This window comes from Gopherus evgoodei, chromosome 24 (assembly GCF_007399415.2).
Source record: "Gopherus evgoodei ecotype Sinaloan lineage chromosome 24, rGopEvg1_v1.p, whole genome shotgun sequence".
Lineage (NCBI taxonomy): Eukaryota > Metazoa > Chordata > Testudines > Testudinidae > Gopherus > Gopherus evgoodei.
Window position 1 is genome coordinate 558,636 of NC_044345.1, and position 20,979 is coordinate 579,614.

General features: G+C 51.8%; 1 protein-coding gene across 5 annotated transcripts in view; it reads left to right on the forward strand.

The window, feature by feature from the left end:
- The window catches only part of CLK2 (CDC like kinase 2), a 31,548-nt gene that overhangs the window by 7,805 nt on the left and 2,764 nt on the right, over positions 1–20,979 (forward strand). For 3 of the 5 annotated variants that reach the window (XM_030541872.1, XM_030541873.1, XM_030541874.1), the window contains 8 exons: positions 25–141; positions 402–568; positions 1,004–1,098; positions 1,543–1,672; positions 1,980–2,062; positions 2,378–2,457; positions 2,989–3,079; positions 3,523–4,181. In XM_030541872.1, the coding sequence (XP_030397732.1) occupies positions 25–141; positions 402–568; positions 1,004–1,098; positions 1,543–1,672; positions 1,980–2,062; positions 2,378–2,457; positions 2,989–3,079; positions 3,523–3,705 (946 nt within the window). In that variant the 3' untranslated portion in view covers positions 3,706–4,181. Of the gene's footprint in view, positions 1–24; positions 142–401; positions 569–1,003; positions 1,099–1,542; positions 1,673–1,979; positions 2,063–2,377; positions 2,458–2,988; positions 3,080–3,522; positions 4,182–15,319; positions 15,403–17,117; positions 17,196–18,771; positions 18,916–19,079; positions 19,204–19,348; positions 19,478–19,823; positions 19,984–20,521; positions 20,624–20,827; positions 20,946–20,979 lie in introns of those variants that run through there. The other 2 variants (XM_030541877.1, XM_030541875.1) reach the window with 2 other exon arrangements.

Here is a 20,979-nt window from a genome sequence, read left to right on the forward strand (position 1 = left end):
TGCTTTCTTCCCTCCTCTCCCCAGAGGGGGCGCACGCGTCGCCCTAAAAATCATAAAAAACGTGGAGAAGTATAAAGAGGCTGCTCGGCTGGAGATCAACGTGCTGGAGAAAATCAATGAGAAGGATCCAGAGAATAAGAAGTGAGTATCTTGCTGTGGTGGGGCCAGGGAAGCAGTGTCATCCTAGCCCCTATGCCCTCCAGCTGCTAGGGAGCTGCCTGGCAGCCCATGGCAGGGTGTGGGGTGGCAGTGCCATCCCAGTCTGCCACACTGGGGTCCTGAGTTCATTATTCAAAGTATTGTAGGGTTGAGGTCAGTCTTGGCTGCTCTGTGCCCTGTTGGGGGGTGGGGAATGGCCAGGGAGGACTAGGACCGTCTCTAACAGAAGTGTCTCCTCTCAGCCTGTGTGTGCAGATGTTTGACTGGTTCGATTACCATGGCCACATGTGCATCTCCTTTGAGCTGCTGGGGCTCAGCACCTTCGATTTTCTGAAGGACAACAACTACTTGCCCTACCCCATCCACCAAGTGCGGCATATGGCCTACCAGGTGTGCCAGGCTGTGAAATGTGAGTGGCAGCCGCTCCCCTCCCTGACAGGATGAGGCGGGAGGATCTTTGGGCCACACCTGTGCCAGCTCTGCATCTGATAGGTCCAGGGCACCCCATCACTAGAAGGGGCTCCCTTCTGCAGATTCCAAGGCCAAGCCCTCCCTGCCTACCAAGAGAAGGAAAATGGTGCATTGGGGTGAACCCACCCTCCTTTACCCGTCTCTGTAAGAGCAGTAATCATGTGGGATGGGGACAAAGAGGTGCCACAGATCTGGGTACCCTCTCTTTCTGTGTCCCACAGCTCTGTGTGTGGAGCCCATCAGCTCCAGTTCCCTGCACCCTGGGCTGGAGCAGTGTCTGACAATGTAAACCACATTCACTGACCACTGCCAACTGGTGTCAGTGTCAGCTGGGTTTAATGGACTCTGACTCTGATCATGTTTTCCTCCCCAGTTCTGCATGACAATAAACTCACTCACACGGACCTCAAACCCGAGAACATCCTCTTTGTGAATTCGGATTATGAACTCACTTATAATCTGGAAAAGGTAAAGGGGCTGCCCTCACCTTAAGTGCCTCCTGTGAGGTTTTCTGGCCTCCCCTGGCCCTATAATCAGATAGGAAGGAGTGGGGGGCACCCGTTTTCCTGGTGGGAGCACTAGTGAATTGTGCTGTAGGGAACAATTCTGCAATGTCGGTCTCCTGCCCCTGGGAGATGGATGGGATGGGACTGATAGGGTTCCTGTGTCTGTTCAGGGCCCAGTTATCACATGAGTTGCCTTCATCTTCTGTAAACAGACAGCAGTGGCCCCACGGTGCTCTGAGAGCTGGTGAGAGCAGCCTTTGCGCTTGTGGGTGGGCAGGAGTGGAAGGACAAGTGCCAGGCCTAATGATGCTCCTCCAAAGCGATCCATTTCTGTGGTGCCCTGCTGTGCAAGGGGCTGAGGCTGCCTGGTGAAACTCCTGTGTAAGTGGTCCCTTCTCTCTCCAAGAAGCGAGATGAGCGGAGCGTGAAGAGCACGGCCATCAGAGTGGTTGATTTTGGCAGTGCAACGTTTGATCATGAGCATCACAGCACCATTGTCTCCACCAGGCACTACCGAGCCCCAGAGGTCCTTCTGGGTATGTACTGCTGGCTCTGCGTGCTGGGCCGCAGGGTGCTGGCCCCTAAGTTCCCAGGGATCACATTGAGTAGGCACCACGGGCTCTGTTCGCTGAGCTATGGGCTGTTTGCCTGCCTGCCATGCCATTTTTCTAGAAATGCCAGCAGATGCACAGCTCAGCGCACTGGCTTCAGTACAGGCTGTGAGCATGCTGAGGGTCAGTCAAGGCAAAAGTTTCCTTTGGCAGCAGCTTATAGAAAAGGAGGTTGGCAGATCTTGTGCAGTGACTGCTCTTTCCCTCTGGTAATAACCTCTCTGCTTCTTAGAACTCGGCTGGACCCAGCCCTGTGACGTGTGGAGCATCGGCTGCATTGTCTTCGAGTATTATGTGGGCTTCACTCTGTTCCAGGTGAGACTCACGTCTTTGCTCCACAACCACATCAGCTTCAAGCTGATGGAATCAAATCCTGGCACTCTCCCACTATTGTTTTGGGACATCCACACCTGGGAGTGGGTTCTCCTGATCATTGGTGTCCTCTGGTGCTGCAGTCAGCAGTGCACTGGGCACTGGCTGGCAGCCAGGAACCACACTCATTCTGTGGCTGCAGTAAGAGGCTGAGACATCCTAGCTCCAGTGAGCTGGAGAATCCCCCGAGCTATGCAGGAGTCCGAGTCTGCTTCATGACATCCCCTTATGAGCTGGGCCAATCTGTGTCTCTTCCAGACTCATGACAACCGGGAGCATCTGGCCATGATGGAGAGGATCCTGGGTCCGATTCCTTCACGGATGATCCGAAAGACCAGGTGAGAGAGGCTGGCAGGATGCTGCAGGACCTGCCATTTGCTCTCCTTGCCTCATTTCCCTGTGGTAGTTCCTGCTGATGTCGGGCTCGGGCTCAGAGGTTCCTTACTGAATCGGCTCTGTTTACAGTGCTGTTCTGGAGTAGAATGGCCGAGCATGCCTGTGACCCCCGCCCCGTATTGTCTGGGTGGCTGAGTCTCTATGGAGGCAGGGGGTCTCCACTCCAGCTCCTTGCTGTTATGGCCTCATTGCTCAGTCCCTTCTGCTGTAACTTAGGCCTGGGCTACACTAGCAGGGGGGTTCAAACTAAGATACACAACTTCAGCTACGCTATTCGCGTAGCTGAAGTCAAAGTATCTTAGTTTGACTTACCTGGTCGTCCTCATAGCAGCAAGTCGACTACGTGGCTTCCTTGTCGACTCCGCTTACTCCTGCCGAGGTAGAGTATGGGCGCTGATTTGGGGATCGATTTATCGTGTCCAGACAAGACACAGTATAGACGTACCCTTCTGTGTCACCTCTTACTCTGGCAGGAAGCAGAAATATTTCTACCATGGTCGCCTGGACTGGGACGAGAACACCTCCGCAGGCCGCTATGTCCGGGAGAACTGCAAACCACTGCGGGTAAGGCTCCCAGCTGGGGCACCCCTCCCTTCCCACGGGAACTCTTAATGCCTGCCCCAGCTCTTGAGAATTTGGACTCTGTGTAGCCAGCAGGGCTGTGAACGTAGCCTGCTGGGAGCCACTGAAAGGCTCTGTCCACATGGCTTCTTGATGGAAACCAGAACTGAGTTAGAGATTAAGACAGGAAATGGAAAAGGCAATGATGGGAGCTTAGCCAGAAGGCTGGGAAGGGGGTTGGGGGCTGAGAAGCCCTGGGGGAGGTGCCTGCGAAGGAGAAATGAGAACTGGACAACACGTGCTCATTAGAATGCTCCACAACTTTGGGGCCTTCTAGGTCCCAATCCCTAACTGGGCTCTTTGCCCCGGAAGCGTGTTGGGAGCTCCCAGCTGTGCTGCAGTGTGGGTGGTGGGCCATGCTGTGTCTCTCCCCCTCATCTTCCCAGAGATACCTGACCTCTGAGGCTGAGGACCACCACCATCTCTTCGACCTCATCGAGAGCATGCTGGAGTATGAGCCATCAAAGCGCATCACTCTGGCTGAGGCACTCAAACACCCATTCTTCGACATGCTGAAAACAGAGCCAAGCACAAAAGTTTGGGACTCTAGCCGAGACATCAGCCGGTGACACTGCTGGTGCCCAGTCTGTCCTCAGATTCTAGCCCCCGTGGAGGCCTATGTGATTTCTATTCGGACACTTGGTGCTTTTTTTATACAAAAAAACCCCAAACAAAACCCCCTGGATCTTTTTATTACTATGTAAAACTGTTGATATGTGAGATATTGTAAATACCCAAATCTATATCTGCCTTTGAACTCCATGGACCCAAGCCCCTGCTGCTGCCATTACTCCTAGGGGAGGGGGCCTCTTACGTCCATGCTGTGAATACCTCTGTTCATGTGTTGCTTTGTCTCCTGTTCTCTCCTCCTGCCCTCCCCAGGGCTCCCGGCTGTCTGTAGCTCATCCATTTCCTTGTAAGTTATGAAGCTGGTGGGGTTGCATGGGAATTATTTTTTTGGATCAATGTCATAGCCCATCCCCGCACCAGAGTTTTATATGAATTTTGTACAGTCTTTGTGAAAATAAATATGAAGTCAATTAAACTTTCTGGCCTTCCTCCCAGTCTGCGTCCAGACTAGTGGGGGCCCATCTTGGCATTTTCCGGTGCCCTGGGATTGAGGCGCTGCTTCCCGCATCCCAGAAGATGGGGTATGTGGTGCATGGGACGTTAGCCTAAATAACTCTAACCCCCAGATCTTTGCTAATTCCCTGGAAATGGAGGTTCAGCTGCTGTCTTATATTGGGTAGTAAATGTACTGTTGGTGGTTCTTTTGGGCCCTGATGTTGTGCATCAGCTGCACTCTGCTTCTGCAGAGGATGGATGGGAGTCCTTTGTCCCAGCAAGAAGATACTTGAGGGGATAGGATCCTTGTATTGGTTTCTGCTCTGCTTGACCCATTTCCACCTGTAAAACTCATTCCAATCTTGAATGCTTGACTGGTGCCCAAAAACGCACCTGCCAAGGATTGCTCTTGGTGTGAGGGTTGCAGCTGGATCTGAGCTATAAGCCCTGATGCCTCAATCCTGTTTCAGAGTTACTGCTGTGTGACTCTGATTCAATTATAGGTTGGAGACCGGACTGGGGACAGACGGCTCTGCAGTTTTGCAGCCAGAACTCCTTCCTGAGGGTGAGCCATTCCAAGCAGTGAGGCCATCTCCTGTCCGCATTCCTCTGATGGACTTCCTATGCATTGTTCTTTGCTCTTGTGCCTTCTGTAGCTGCCATGTGCTACCTAGTAGACTTGGCACCTCTGCAGAGGTCACTGCAGCAGGGCTCCTGGTCTTCCAGCCTGGCTTGTTGGCTGTAAGAAGATTGGAGACGTCAGTTGCTGTTCCAGGGGACAGCAGAGCATGTGCTGGCTCCTCTGGAAAAGCCTCCTCATTTCAAGATCAGTGTTTTGTGGTTGGAAGGTGCTAAATATGAAATGCCGCCAGCTCTGGTGTGGGGCTGGCAGCCAATTCCTAAGACAAAAAAAAGGAGACTTTAAGCCCAGGTTGCTGTGACAAATCCAGATTTTTAAAGTGTCCCAGGCTCATTAACGTCTGCACCAAGTGAGCCTGAGTGTTTGTTTGAGGTCTTGCCAGAGTGTGTCACTCACCCACAGGATGTATTGGTATTGACTGTATTAGTGATGGCTGTCAGGAAAACTGTCTAGGTGCGCTGTAGCTATCCCTTTGCAGGCGGCCATCCCAACAAGAGCTTTCCTTACCCAAACTCACAGCATAGCCACTTGTTCTGCTGCTGAGCTAGTCTCTCTGTTCCTCTCCGCTCTTTTACCAGCTGCACAGCAGAAGGAGTTGTCTGAACTGAGCTATCTCCCACTGGAGCCACAAACATAGTGGAATCTTCATGTTAGTTCTTGGTTAAGTGCTTGGCAGGGAAAGTCTCATAGGGGACTGGGGGGAAAGACGGAACCGATGCATGAGGAGCCCTCATGCAGGATGCTTTGCTAATGCATCATCTGGCTATGACAGACTGTGCCCTAGCCTAGCACCCTGTCATCACTCAGAAGGATAAAGGAAAAGCTCAGCTTCACCTGGAGTTGGTGAGAGCTGAGACTTGGGTGAGGGAGGGGGTGACATTGAGTCATCTTCGTGTCCTGATTCCAATTTAAGGAGCTTGGGCTGGGAGCATTAATCTGTCTCCAACAGTGCTGCTCAACCAGCAGCTTATCACATTGCAGTGACACAATGAGCATCCAGGATTGAGCACAGGAAAGCCTGACACCACCGTGCCGGCCATCAGCGTCCAGCTGAGGGCAAGCAGGAGCTGGATCTGAGTGAGTAACCTGTTCCCTGTACCCAGCGAGGTCCGGGAGAGAATCCCTATTTCCAGCCTGACGCCCTGCCCTCAGCCTCCTGGGTAGCAACACAGCCAACCCCCTTTGCAGCTTGAGAGGGATCAGAGTTCTGCCCTGGACATTATGCACTGACCTACCAAGCCCTGTGCTATCAGTCTGGCAACCTGGAGGCTGGGTGGGGACTGGCTGCATTTGGGCCACGCTTTCCTTCTAGCTCCTCTCTCTTGCTCTCCAAGAGGATGGATGATGATCTGTGGCCATGAGGCAGGTGCAACTGTTGCCCAGGTACTGAATTCCTGGACCTGTGTCTGGCTCGGCATGCTTGCCCTCTGTGCCCCATACAGCCAGCTCCCAGGATGGTGGCAATCCCCTTGGCATATCAGGGCACTCTAGCCACTCCACTTCCTGCTGTGTGTCTTCAGATGATGTCTGAATGGGAAATGTTAGTGGAACTAGCAGCACTGAGGGTCCCTTGTGTCCTGTATCCTGACTTGAGCTGGCCAGGAGGTTCAAAGCCACTGGAATTTCCCTGTCTGTCTGTCTTTGTCATGCCAGGGATTCCTCCCAGGCCAGCTTTGGACTGGGACATCCCTACAAATAGCACCTCGCCATGCCCTACATGGATTCATAGACTCCAAGGACAGAAGGAACCAATGCGATCATCTAGTCAAACCTGTATAGCACAGGGCAGAGTAATGCCCTCAAATAATTCCTAGAGCAGATATTTTTAAAAAACACCCAATCTTGATTTAAAAATTCAGTGACAGAGAATCTATCGTGACTCAGTAAACTGTTGCAATGGTTAATTACCCTCACGGACAAACATTTACGCCTTGTTTCCAGTCTGAATTTGTCTAGCTTCTACTTCCAGCCATTAGATTGTGTTAGACCTTTCTCAGCAAGACTGAAGAACCCATAATTAAACATTTGTTCCCCATGTAGATACAGACTGTAATCAAGTTGCCTCTTAACTTTCTCTTTCTTAGGCTAAATAGAATGAGCTCTTTAAGCCTATCACTATGCCATGTTTTCTAATCCTTATTCTTATGCTCTTCTCTGGCCTGGTCTACACTACGCGTTTAAACCGATTTTAGCAGTGTTAAACCGATTTAACGCTGTACCCATCCACACTATGAGGCCCTTTATATCAATATAAAGGGCTCTTTAAATCGGTTTCTGTACTCCTCCCCGATGAGAGCAGTAGCACTAAAATCGGTATTACTATATCGGATTAGGCTTACTGTGGCCGCAAATCGATGGTATTGGCCTCTGGGTGGTATCCCACAGTGCACCACTGTGACCACTCGGGACAGCAATCTGAACTTGGATGCAGTGGCCAGGTAAACAGGAAAAACCCTGTGAAATTTTGATTTTCATTTCCTGTTTGCCCAGTGTGGAGCTCTGATCAGCACGGGTGGCCATGCAGTCCCAAATCCAAAAAGAGCTCCAGAATGGACCGTACGGGAGATACTGGATCTGGTCGCTGTATGGGGAAACAAATCTGTTCTATCAGAGCTCCGTTACAGAAGACGAAATGCCAAAGTGTTTGAAAAAAATCTCCAGGCTACACAGTGCTGCGGGACAAGCGTAACAGGAAGCCAGAGACTCACATGGATGCTCCTGGAGGGGGTACTGAGGACTCCAGCTATCCCACAGTCCCAAGCAGTCTCCGAAAAGTATTTGCATTCTTGGCTGAGCTCCCAATGCCTGTAGGGTCAAACACATTGTCCAGCGTGGTTGAGGGAACAGCTCGCCAATTTAACACCCCCCCCACCGTGAAAGAAAAGGGAAAGAAATCGTTTCTTGACTTCTTTCAATGTCACCCTATGTCCTGAATGCTGCTGGTAGACGCGATGCTGCAGCAGTGAAGAGCAGTATTCGCTCCTCTCCCCTGCCCGGTGGCAGACGGTGCAGTAGGACTGGTAACCATCTTTGTTATCGACCCCTGAGTGCTCCTGGCTGGCTTCAGGTGAGGCTGGCTGGGGGTGCCTGGGTGAAAATAGGAATGGTTCTCAGTCATTCCCAGTAGATGGTACAGAACGGCTGGTAACCGTCCTCATCATAGCAACTGGGGGCTGAGCGCCATCAGCCCCCTCCCTTTCCTGTGTAAAGGAAAGATTCTGTACTGCCTGGACTACCATAGCAGCGGGATGCTGGGCTCCTCTCCCCCGCACCGCTTAATGTCCTGCCTGGACTGTCATAGCACCGGGAGGCTGCCTCCCCCTCATTTTATCTCACTAACAAGTCACTGTTTGTTATTCCTGCATTCTTTATAACTTCATGACACAAATGGAGGAGACACTGCCATGGTAGCCCAGGAAGGTTGGGGGAGGAGGGAAGCAACAGGTGGGGTTGTTGCAGAGGCACCCCCCATGAATGGCATGTAGCTCATCATTTCTGCGGGATCTGACCCGGAGCAGCTGTGCTCTCTGATACACTGGTTCTCTAGCACACTTGCCCCATATTCTAGGCAGGACTGACTCTATTTTTAGAAACCATAAAGGAGGGATTGACTTGGGGAGTCATTCCCAGTTTTGCCTTTGCACCCCCAGCCAATCTCAGCTAGGGGCCCCCATGATAGCAGCAGACAGCACAGAAGGACAGATAACCGTCATCTCATTGCCAATTTACACCGGCAGCAGACAGTACAGAACCACTGGTAACTGTCTCTGCTATCGTGCAAAAGCAAATGAATGCTGCTGTGTAGCGCTGGAGTATCGCCTCTGTCCGCAGCATCCAGTACACATACGGTGACTGTAAAAAAAAAAAAAAAAAAAAGCTGAACGGGCTCCATGGGTGCCGTGCTATAGCGTCTGCCAGGGCAATCCAGGGGAAAAGGGTGTGAAATGATTGTCTGCCGTTGCTTTCCCGGAAAGGAATGACTGACGACATTTACCCAGAATCACCCGCGACAATGATTTTTGCCCCACCAGTCACTGGGCTCTCAACCCAGAATTCTAAGGGGCAGGGGAGACTGCGGGAACTATGGGATAGCTACGGAATAGCTACCCACAGTGCAATGCTCCGGAAATTGACGCTAGCCTCAGACCATGGATACCGCCGAATTAATGTGCTTAGTGTGGCTGCGTGCACTCGACTTTATACAATCTGTTTTATAAAACTGGTTTATGTAAAATCGGAACAATCCCGTAGTGCAGACGTACCCTCTGATCCCTCTCCTATTTATCAACATCCTTCTTGAATCGTGGGCACTAGAACTGGACACATATTCCATTCAGCATTCGCACCAGTGCCAAAAAGAGGTAAAATAATCTCTCTCTTCCTACCCAAGAGTCCTCTGTTTATGTATCCCAGGCATGCATTAGGTCTTTTGGCCATGGTGTCACATTAGGCTTTCAACTTCAACTAATTATCCCCCAGAACCTCCATGTTTTTTCAGAGTCACTGCTTAAGAGTTCTCCATCCTGTAAGTATAGCCTAAGTTTACATTTAGCCATATTAAAACACATATTGTTTGCACCCAGTTTACCAAGCAATCCAGATGGCTCTGAATCAGTGTCCTGTCCTCTTCATTATTTACCATGCCCACAATTTTTGTGTCATGTGAAAACTCTGATGATTTTGTGTTTTCTTTCAGGTCATTGATAAAAATGTTAAATAGTGTAGGGCCAAGAACCAATCCCTGCAGGACCCCACTGTAAACACATCCACTTGATGATGATTCTTCGTTTACAGTTACATTTTGAGACCGAACAGGTTTTTTATCCATTTAATGTGTGCCATGTAAATTTTATATCATTCTAGTTCAGGGGTTGGCAACCTTCCAGAAGTGTGTGCCGAGTCTTCATTTATTCACTCTCATTTAAGGATTTGCATGCCAGTAATACATATTCATGTTTTTAGGTCTTTTTCTTTAAGTCTATAATATATAACTAAACTATTGTTGTATGTAAAGTAAATAAGGTTTTTAAAATGTTTAAGAAGCTTCATTTAAAATTAAATTAAAATGCAGAGCCCCCTGGACTGGTGGCCAGCACCCAGGCAGTGTGAGTGCCACTGGAAATCAGCTTGTGTGCCACCTTACCCAGTAAGAACTTAGCCAGTACTCCAGGACTTATTGAAAATCAGCATTAATGGTCTAGTGAGCGCCTCAGCCAGCTCTTTTAAAACTCTGATGTGAGTTATCTGGACTTGCTGATTTAAAAGTATCTAACTTTAGAAGCTTCTGCTTAAAATCCTCCAGACATACTATTGCAATGCAAAGTATGTTATCACCATATGATGAGACTAACATCTGGTTTTCTGCCAAACACAGAACAGAAATATTTATTGAACATTTCTGCCTTTTCTGCATTATTAATAACACTTCCATTTCAGTCTAATAATGGATCAATATCATTGTCAGGATTCTTTTTGTTCTTTATATATTTTGTTAAAAATTCTTATTGTCCTTAACTCTGCCGGCTATACATTTCTCCTTGTGTCCTTTTGTTTCCCTTATCAATTTTCTACAATACCATACTTCTGATTTATATTAGTTACTATCAGTTTTGCCTCTCTTCCATTTGTTATATATATACACACACATTTATACGTGCTTTCACTTTCCCTGTAAACCAGGCTGATTTTTTACCCAGCACTGCTTTCTTCCTCAATTGTTGGATTTTGGCTTCTTGGGCATCTATTATATGCTGTTCTTAAATGATTCCTAATTATCAATCACATTTTCTGACTAAATTCTCTCTTCCAGCTGACTTGGCTTGAAACTGTTTTTAGCGTTGTGAAATCTGCCCTTTTAAAGCACAAAGCATATATATTATAGGTGTGGACTTTATTCTGCTTGCACAGTATAAATGTGACCAAGTCATGATCACTTGTACCTAAGTATCAGAGGGGTAGCCGTGTTAGTCTGAATCTGTAAAAGCAGCAAAGAGTGCATCCGATGAAGTGGGTATTCACCCACGAAAGCTCATGCTCCAATACGTCTGTTAGTCTATAAGATGCCACAGGACTCTTCGTTGCTTTTACTTGTACCTAAGCTACTGTTAATTAATTTGTTCCTCTATTTGTTAGGACAAGGTCTACTAAATAATTCCTCCATGTTGACTGCAACACTTTTTGAGATAGGAAATTATTAATAAATAATTATTGATAAAATTTATACCTTTCAAGCTTGTTTTAATACTGCCAGCATGAGATCTCCAGCATTTTTCACTCAAATTGAAGTCCCCCATGATCATTTTTTTTTCTACACATCCTAAGTAGGTGCCTAAGGAGATGGCCACCCTGGAATTTGGTGATCTGTAGCTACTACTCAATTTTGTGCTTTATCTGTTAGGACACTGAGCTGTAAACATTCAAGATAATTTTCTTCTGAGTTATCAGTGAATCAGAGACAGGCAGTGCAATTTTTGCCATAGAGTGCCATTCTCTCTCTCTTTTTGCCCACTTGAGCCTTCCTAAATAGGTTACAACCATTGATTTTTAACATTCCAGTCACACAAATGCAAATTATAAATGACCAATTCCAATTATTTCATTTGTTACCCTGGCTTCTAGCACTGATGAATAGGCAATTTAAGAATTTCTTCTCCCCATGTCCTTAGGTTCCTTGATTAATGTTGTTCTTAACATCTCAATTTTGTGCCGAGTACTCATATCTTTCCTCTTTTACCCTCCCCTTTTACTATTAGTTTAAACCCCGCTTGAAGTGTCCGCCCAACCTGTCCTTTAGGAGATTAGTCCCCCTTCTGCCAAGGCAAAGGCCATCTAAACTATACATCCACCTCTCCCCAGTGAAGGGGGACCAATGTTTGACAAAACTCCTCCACTCCATGCTACTTACCTAGCCTGCAATTCACTTCCAGAATCTTCTGCTTTCTGTTTTCCTTTGCTTGTGAGACAGGAACGATCTCAGAGAAAACTGCTTGGATGTTGTTGTTCCTTTTCAGCACGGATGACCTGTTCCACTTTCTGAGGTCTGTCTCTGCACCTTGCACAGCACTGACTGCTGCTGTCCTTGCTGCCTCTGCTCCCGCCTCTCTGCTCACCTCTCCAACTCACACCTATGGGATCTGTAGTGAAGTTTGCTTTCAGGGCCCCAGTGAAACAACTGCAGTGCTGCATCTCTGCTGTCTTTCCTGGGGACAAGGACTGCCAGGCATTGGGAGGCTGCATAAACCAATGCAGAACAGAACCAGAGGACCCAGGATAAGAAGTAAGAGCAACTGGCCACCTCACCATGCCCAGCTCAATGAGATGTTCTAGGCCCTGCTTGGATCTGATGGGGTCCTCCCACATATTGAGGGGACCCCTTTAATGACAGACCCGTCTGTATAGTCATCTTCTGTGTGTGATGTTCCTCAGTGAGCACAGAGCATGGCCCACAGCGGGCTGCGTAGGCTGGTCAGTCCATGAGAAGTGCAGTTCTCTGTCCCAAGCTTCCTCCAGCTCAGTGAAACCCATTATACCCACCACCCTGTTCTGATTGGGTGAAGCAGCTTGCTGACATGGTTCTTTCCAACTCAGGAGCAAACGGGACGTGGTCTATGCTCCAGAGAAAGGCTGAGCGTGCAGCCATCAGAACCCACATCAGAGAGAAGTACCAGCTTCCCACGGTAAAGGGGAGCCAATTCAACAGCCTGGGGAAGAGGAGACTTAGCTCCTCAGGGAAGCTTAGGATTAGAGTCTCATAACTTTGCCTCTTGGGTTGCACCCATTGGTCAGGTCCTAGCCCCATAGGCTGCTGGGCAGACCCTGCTCCAGCTCTGGGGCTGTTCACTTGCCCATGGGGTGCAGATAATTGCAAAATACCCTATTTAATTTAGGAAGAGGGAAAAACCTGTTTATACGGTAAGGCTGTGATACTTCCTTAGGATCAAGTGACCTGTGATCCTGGATGGACAGTTGTGTTGGGGCAGGACCCAGCTCATGGTACCAGCTGGGTGGCTCCACGCATGACTCCTCATACTAACATCTTTCTCCTTTTCATTTCCTCTTCAGAACAAGGTGGATAAGAAGCAGCTGGAGGTCATTGGGGGGAAGGTGAAAATGCTGCAGGACCATGTGGCTGTGGTGAGGCCTCAGGGCACCCCCGAATTTGACTCCTGCATCTCTAGCCTCAGTGCTATGGATCTCAGCTCCCTGAAAAAAACAGCAGAGAGCACAATGCAGTCCGTGCGGCTGGGGCTGCGCTGTCCTATCATATGAACAAACCAGCAGCGGGGGCACAGTAGCCCAGTTTCTCTGCTCAGTCCAGACTCTGCTTTGCTCCCTGCCCTGTGTAAGAATTGCTGTTCTCGCCCTCCTGGGGGAACTATAGGTTAGTGGAGTTCAGTTGGGACTTGGGCTGCTCCTCTGATGCAACATCTGCTTCTGTTCCATGAACCATCTCTCCCTGGGGGTGTGGGAATCCATCCTCCACTTTAACCACAGTATCTTTTTGGAATGAGAAGTGTGGAAGTGGGATCACCCTGGAAGTTGCAGAGTGACCTATACTCTCTTATGCCTCACCTCCCAACCACACCATCTCCTGGTAAAGCCCTGAACCTCTCACTGCTTTGGCTTCTCTGAAAGAAGGATTCAGGAGCTTATGCCAAGCATGGTGAATTATAAGATACAGCACTTGTGTTTGGACACACCTGTGAGCTGGGATTCTTGGCGGGGGGGGGGGGGTATTCAGGTCACTTGCATGTGGGCCTGAACATTTTGTAGCTCCTCTGTAATTGTGTAAGATTTCAGAGACAGCAGGCCTGGGGGTTGTGGTGGATTTCAGGATGGACGGCAAGTCATGGTGATTAATGAATCTGAGTCCAATGCCCTGGGATGCTCACATAGAATGGCTTGTCGGGGACCACCCATCCTGTGACAGCCAGGAAAGGGCAAAAGGCTTAGGGCCAGTCCTGCCCTCAGTCTGTCAGCCAGAGCGTTTATTCTGATGCCATGTTCCTTGCTCGCCGGCGGGTGTAAGTTTCTCTGGACCGGGAGTTGCTGCTCCTGCACTCTGAATTAAACACACTTGCATCCTCTTTACAAATCAAGTGTCATTTCCTGGCTCCCTCTTCAAACTTGCTCAGCCTACGGCAGGAAGTGGCCTAGCAGCCCTGGCCCAGGCGGCACCAAGTCCTGCGGTGGGGCAGTCCTTCACAGGCCCCCTCCCGTAAGGGTGGCTCTGAGCTGGCCAGGCATTGACTAGGCCTGGGTTTGATGTGCAGGAGACGTAACCAGGTCCGGTGCCTGCAGCTGCCCCCGCCCTGCTCAGCGCCGGCCGCGCTAGGGGGGGGGCAGGCAAGGCCTCACTCGCTGAAAGGGAAGGAAGACAAAATAGTACCTGCTGCCTGACCGCCCCTTCTGTTGGGTGTGTCACCCTGGAAACTACAGCTCCCAGCATGCATTGTGGACAAGGACCCAGAGACATTCCCGACAGGCAGCGGGAGTTCAAGGGCTGGAGAAACTCCACATCCCAGCATGCAGCATGGCGGTTCTAGCCCTACGCATGCGCACACGCCGCCACCGCGTGTGATCATGCCTCATAGACTCTAGGACTGGAAGGGACCTCAAGAGGTTATCGAGTCCAGTCCCCTGCCCTCATGGCAGGACCAAATACTGTCTAGACCATCCCTGATAGACATTTATCTAACCTACTCTTAAATATCTCCAGAGACGGAGATTCCACAACCTCCCTAGGCAATTTATTCCAGTGTTTAACTACCCTGACAGTTAGGAACTTTTTCCTAATGTCCAACCTCAATCTCCCTTGCTGCAGTTTAAGCCCATTGCTTCTTGTTCTATCAGCGGAGGCTAAGGTGAACAAGTTTTCTCCCTCCTCCTGATGACACCCTTTTAGATACCTGAAAACTGCTATCATGTCCCCTCTCAGTCTTCTCTTTTCCAAACTAAACAAACCCAATTCCTTCAGCCTTCCTTCATAGGTCATGTTCTCAAGACCTTTAATCATTCTTGTTGCTCTTCTCTGGACCCTCTCCAATTTCTCCACATCTTTCTTGAAATGCGGTGCCCAGAACTGGACACAATACTCCAGTTGAAGCCTAACCAGCGCAGAGTAAAGCGAAAGAATGACTTCTCGTGTCTTGTTTACAACACACCTGTTAATGCATCCCAGAATCACGTTTGCTTTTTTTGCAACAGTATCACACTGTTGACTCATATTAAGCTTGTGGTCTACTATGACCCCTAGATCTCTTTCTGCCATACTCCTTCCTAGACAGTCTCTTCCCATTCTATATGTGTGAAACTGATTGTTCCTTCCTAAGTGGAGCACTTTGCATTTGTCTTTATTGAACTTCACCCTGTTTAGCTCAGACCATTTCTCCAATTTGTCAAGGCCTCAGGTGCGGAGTTCCCGCCCCCAACGCGGGCAGCGCGGATGACGTAGTGGGGCGGTAGCCAATAAGCGTCGGTCAGGCGAGGGGAGCGGAGGCGGCGGAGTCAGTCGCTGAGGCTGGAGCCTGGCATGGCCCAGAACGGGGCGAACCCCTTCCAGGTGCGCGGCGCGGGGACCCCGGGGCGGCCCTGGAGTGCTGCCCGGCCCCTCAGCGTTCCCCCGGCAGCGCTTCCCGTCCCAATCCACGTCATCGGGCATCGCGGCGGGGCCTGGGGGCAGCTTCCTGACTCCGCGCGGCTCAGCAAACGGACCCGGCGGGGGGGCTGCTCCCCCGGATCCTCGGGGCCGTACGCGCAGGGGAACGGCTCGGGGGGAGCCGGGCCCGGCTCAGCGAACAAACCTGGGCGGTGGGGTCTGGCGGGGCGGCTGCTCCCTCGGGGCCGGACGCGCCGGAGAACGGCTCGGGGGGAGCCTGGGCGGTGGGGTCTGGCGGGGCGGCTGCTCCCCCGGATCCTCGGGGCCGGACGCGCAGGAGAACGGCTCGGGGGGAGCCGGGCCCGGCTCAGCGAACAAACCTGGGCGGTGGGGTCTGGCGGGGCGGCTGCTCCCTCGGGGCCGGACGCGCCGGAGAACGGCTCGGGCGGAGCCTGGGCGGTGGGGTCTGGCGGGGCGGCTGCTCCCCCGGATCCTCGGGGCTCTACGCGCCGGAGAACGGCTCGGGCGGAGCCTGGGCGGTGGGGTCTGGCGGGGCGGCTGCTCCCCCGGATCCTCGGGGCCGGACGCGCCGGAGAACGGCTCGGGCGGAGCCTGGGCGGTGGGGTCTGGCGGGACGGCTGCTCCCCCGGATCCTCGGGGCCGGACGCGCCGGAGAACGGCTCGGGCGGAGCCTGGGCGGTGGGGTCTGGCGGGACGGCTGCTCCCCCGGATCCTCGGGGCTGTACACGCAGGAGAACGGCTCGGGCGGAGCCTGGGCGGTGGGGTCTGGCGGGGCGGCTGCTCCCCCGGATCCTCGGGGCCGGACGCGCCGGAGAACGGCTCGGGGGGAGCCTGGGCGGTGGGGTCTGGCGGGGCGGCTCGTGCAGTTTTCCAGGGAGGGAGGCGAGCTCTTCCCCTAGACTGAGCGGGGGCAAGGGAGCAAGATGGTCCCTGCTGCCCCTTGGGGCTGGGCCGCTGCCTTTGCCTCATGTCCTGCTTCCTGTTGCTCTCCGGTCCTTAGCTGCTTCCCTGTCGCCCCTGCACTGCCATTGCCCTCCACAAGCCAGGGCTGTGCTCCAGCATCCGCGCCGCATGCTGGGTGCCCAGAGCCATGTAGGAGCACTGGAGTTGGCTGTTGGCCTTCCAGGGCTGATGCATTGTCTGCCTGGCTGCCAGCAAAGCCCTTGGGAGCTGGTGGAGGCTTTCTGGGAATTCTGCTTCTGAGACCTGCTGGGAAGTCAGTCTGTTGCTGGGTGCTGTTTTCTCTCTGTGTGCATCTCCGTAAAATACTAGATGAGAGAATTGTACACATCATTCAGCCCTTCTAACTCCCAAACAGGTCCCTTAGTGGGGTCCAGGGAGAACTGCTCTATTGCGGGGTTTGCGCCATTCTGCATGGCGATGCTATCGGACCAGTGCTGCCCATGTTGGCCTGAGCAGTTCTGACTGTGTCCCAGTTCCTGAGCTTCCCCTTGGATTGAGTCAATTTATGAACTGTGCTGGCTGCCAGGGCCTGGGGAGTGCCCTAGGTGAGAGACTGCCCTCTGCATGGGCTGGGGGGGGATGTTGTCCTGAGCATTGGGAGTGGGAGCTGGTGGGTTGCTGCAGGGCCTGGGGTATAGCAGGTGAATGGGAGCACTGTTTGATCTCGGTGACTGCAGGTTTATGCTCCATTTCAGGATCCTGCTGTGATGCAGCACAAGCCCAGCACGGAGTATGCGACTCTGGATGTGTACAACCCCTTCGATAACAGAGGGGTAAGGAAGCTTCTGTGTGCTGAGAGTACTGCATTGGGGAGGAGCCTGCACTGGCCTCAGGGTTCTAGTCCTCTGCATTGGTCTGGCTGTCTGTGGAAATGCTCACTTTCTCCTGGGTTACATCCCAGACACCAGTCTGTGGCCTGTCCCTTTCAGCTGGGGCTTCTTTGGCAACTGGCCAGCTAATGTGGGTTTCTTGGGGACAGGGGGCTCCCTGGGCTCTTGTTTTGGTGGGAGGATAGTGTTGGGTTTCTCACACTTGCTGTGTGCTGAGCCCTCCTGCTCCCTACAGCCTCTCATGCTGGGCTGGCTTGCTACATGTGCATGGAGAGGCATCTTGTGTGTGGGTTAACAGCTGATAGCACAGCAGCTGTGATGCCCAGCTGTCAGGCTGGCAGACTTGGTGCCAGCTCATGCCAAGGCCCCTAGCTCTCCTGTGAACACTGACAGATGCACAGCTGGAAACCAGTCTGGCTTGCCTGGGTGTTAGTTTTGTTAAAATCTTAAATTTACAAAATTGTGTTTGTGTTTAGACTTTATGGAATACTTCTAAGTTGCTGTATGTATTAATCTCACTTAGAACATCTGTATCCCATGTTATGAGGTGGTATTAAGTATTTGCATTCTCATCCTCTGTAATTGTGTAAGTCATCAAACAGGAAAGGAGCATTAATGAATGTAAAATGGTGGCTTCCTACAGAAGGTGTTAGGTCCTTCCCTCCAAGAAGGCCCACTGAAATGTAAGAGAACAAATACTTTAATTGCATTCCACACATGAAGAAGAGGCTTGCATGGGAACTCATCCCATCACCCCGAACTCTTGGGGGAAGCACATAAAAATCCCTAACAAGAAACTCTCTCACTGTGCTGCTTGGGCTTTGAGAGGGCAAGATTTCTAAGTATAAGCAAGGAATTCCCAGATACTTAGCCTGGGTTGACCCTAAAGAACACACTACTTGCATATTACAGTAGCTTCTACCACCTCTTGGAACCTAAGACCCTAACTCATTTGTGTGTATGTTTACCTGCTTTAACCCTGTAAATAACTCTCATTTCTAACTAATCTTTAGTTTAGTTATAGGACTGGCTACAAGTGTCTTTAGTGTGAGATCTAAAGTGCAATTGAACTGGGATAAGTGACTGGTCCTTCGGGGCTGGGAGTAACCTGAATATTGTTGTGATTTTTGGTGTAAGGGACCATCTGTCAGAAAGGCAAGCTTGCCTAGGCGGCAAGATAGAGGGAGTGGAGTCCCCAAAGGGACTGTCTATGACTCCATGGTCAGGCTCTTACAGTGCCTGAGGAGTTGACACTTGGCTGGTGAAATCTAAGTGTAGACCTGACACCCAGTTTGGGTTCAGTGCCCTGCTTCTTAACAATTTGCCATGAGGTTGGTGCTCATTGCCCACTCCAGGAAGCTTGACACCGGCTCTGGACATTTGAATGTCAGCAGCTCCCATCCTACACACTCTGGGCCTGTTCTGTCTCTTTCCCTGCTCCTTGCCCGTTGCCTCCTAGATATAAGCAGAAGACTGTGAGCAGTGTCCATGTCTAATTATTCTCTTATGTCTCCAATAGCCACCCCCTCCCTACCAGCCCCAGCCAGGGGCTCAGCCGACTCCACCGGTCACCAAAGTTCCCCAGCCGCCAGCCTCTGCCATGCAGCCCCCCAAGAAGCCCAGCCCCCCAGAGTCCAAGAACTACGGCTCCTATGGAACTCAGGTGATGGGTGCAGGGCAGGGAAGCCAGCATGCTGGCAATAGGGTTGGTTGACTCCTGTGCTCTCAGTTGGGGCTGGTGGAATTGAGTCACAGTTTGGAGAGGGGTTGGGAGCAGCTGGTTCTGGGGCCCGGTAGCTGAGTTGTCGCCCCTTCTCTCTCTGTTAGGAATTGACAGCAGCCGCCGCCACAGCTGAGCTGCTGAAGCGTCAGGAGGAGCTGAACCGGAAGGCAGAGGAGCTGGACAGGCGGGAGCGGGAGCTGCAGAACGCAGCTTTGGGCAATGCTGCAAGTAAGTGCTAGAGCCAGGGGAAGGTCAGCAGCCCAGACACCCTGGCCCGGTGCAGCGCGCATGCATACACGCACGTAGCCTTCCCCTCCTCCTGGGAACTGCTCTGGTTGCACTCTGGCTTCATCCTTTCTGCTTTGCTTCACAGTCAGACAAAACAACTGGCCTCCGTTGCCCTCCTTCTGCCCCATGAAGCCCTGCTTCTACCAGGACATCGCTGTGGAGATCCCCATGGAGTTCCAGAAAACAGTCTCCTCCATGTACTATCTCTGGATGGGTGAGCATCTGGAGAAGGGCACCAAGGTGCAGATCCCCAAGTATGTGGGGGGCAGAGGAGAGGGTTTGGAGGGGTGTGAATATCCCTGTACGTTGTTGGGGGTCGGGGGAAGGCACAGACTTTGCAATGTTCAGGGGGATGGGGCCTGGGACTGAATACCCTGCATATGGGAGTTGGCTGGGAGGTGCACTCCCTTGCCCCCTCGAGCAGCAGGATTCCTGACTCCCAGTGCTGGGACCAAAGGGGGTGGATCTTGCTGTTGGGGAGGGGTGTGTGTGTGTGAGAGACACACGGAGGGTTAGGGCTCTGCTGCCCCAGGGGTTTCCTAACCTGCTGTTTCTCTTAGCCAGCACCGTGACTCTCTTCCTGAACTTCTTGGCCTCCCTGGCCTGGTTCAGCGTGGAGATCGCAACTGGTTCGCACTTTGGTCTCTCTATCCTCTGGGTTCTCCTCTTCACACCCTGCTCCTTCCTGTGTTGGTACAGGCCAATGTACAAAGCCTTCCGGTACGTCCCTGCTGGGAGTTTTGAGGCTGGCAAATCAATAGAGCCTCTGATTCTTGAGCAGCTCCATTCATTCATTTACCAGGGCACCAGAGATGTCCTGTAGCTGCAGTGGGTCTGCCTGGCTGTCACCACTGGTGACACCTCAGATCTTCCGTGGCTTCTGGGCTGTGGACCTTGCAGCCAAACTCCTACGGGAGAAAGGGATAATGATCGGAGTGTACCAGATCTCCATGCTTCCCTAGTAGCACTGGCCCCTGCCCGGGAGGGGTGGGGCCCTGTATCATGTCTGCCTTAGGGAATTAGGGAGGAGCCTTCCCACCCACCCCACAAGAGAGTGAAGTGCCCAAGTTGTGGGTGACTGAATTGTGTGCTTCCTGGGGGGTAAAGGAACAGGCCTGGCTGTGCCTCCTGGACCTGGCTGTTGCTTCTCAGGCCTGTGTTCACTGGCCCTGCTGGAGGGGGGAGGGAGAGTCTCCTCTGGGAGCAGAGATGCTCTAACTAATCCAGCCTCTCTCTCTCTCTCTCCCCCGCCTCTCAGGAGCGACAGCTCGTTCAACTTCTTTGTGTTCTTTTTCATCTTCTTCGTCCAGGATGTTCTGTATGTGCTGCAGGCCATCGGCATCCCAGGCTCGGGATTCAGGTAGGGGCCATCCTAGGCTCAGGGGAGCTGGCTCTCCTTTCTCTGGCCTGGCCCTGTGTTGCTTATGCAGAGACCCAGCTGTGCCAGCTGGTCCATGCCAGCAGGACTTGGTGCTGGGCAAGGTTGCTGGGTGCTCCTGTCATGATGGGGAGGGGGCTGGGAGTCTGTGTGCATGGGCAGCCCTCTCTCTCTCTCTCATTGCAGTGGCTGGATAGCAAGTCTGACTGTGCTGAGGAAAAATCAGGCTGCTGCTGTGATCATGATCTTGGTGGCTGTGTTCTTCACGGTGGTGGCCGTGTTGGGGATCATCATGCTGAAGAGGGTGAGTACTGAGTGGGGCCTTGGCCCTTCTGGCA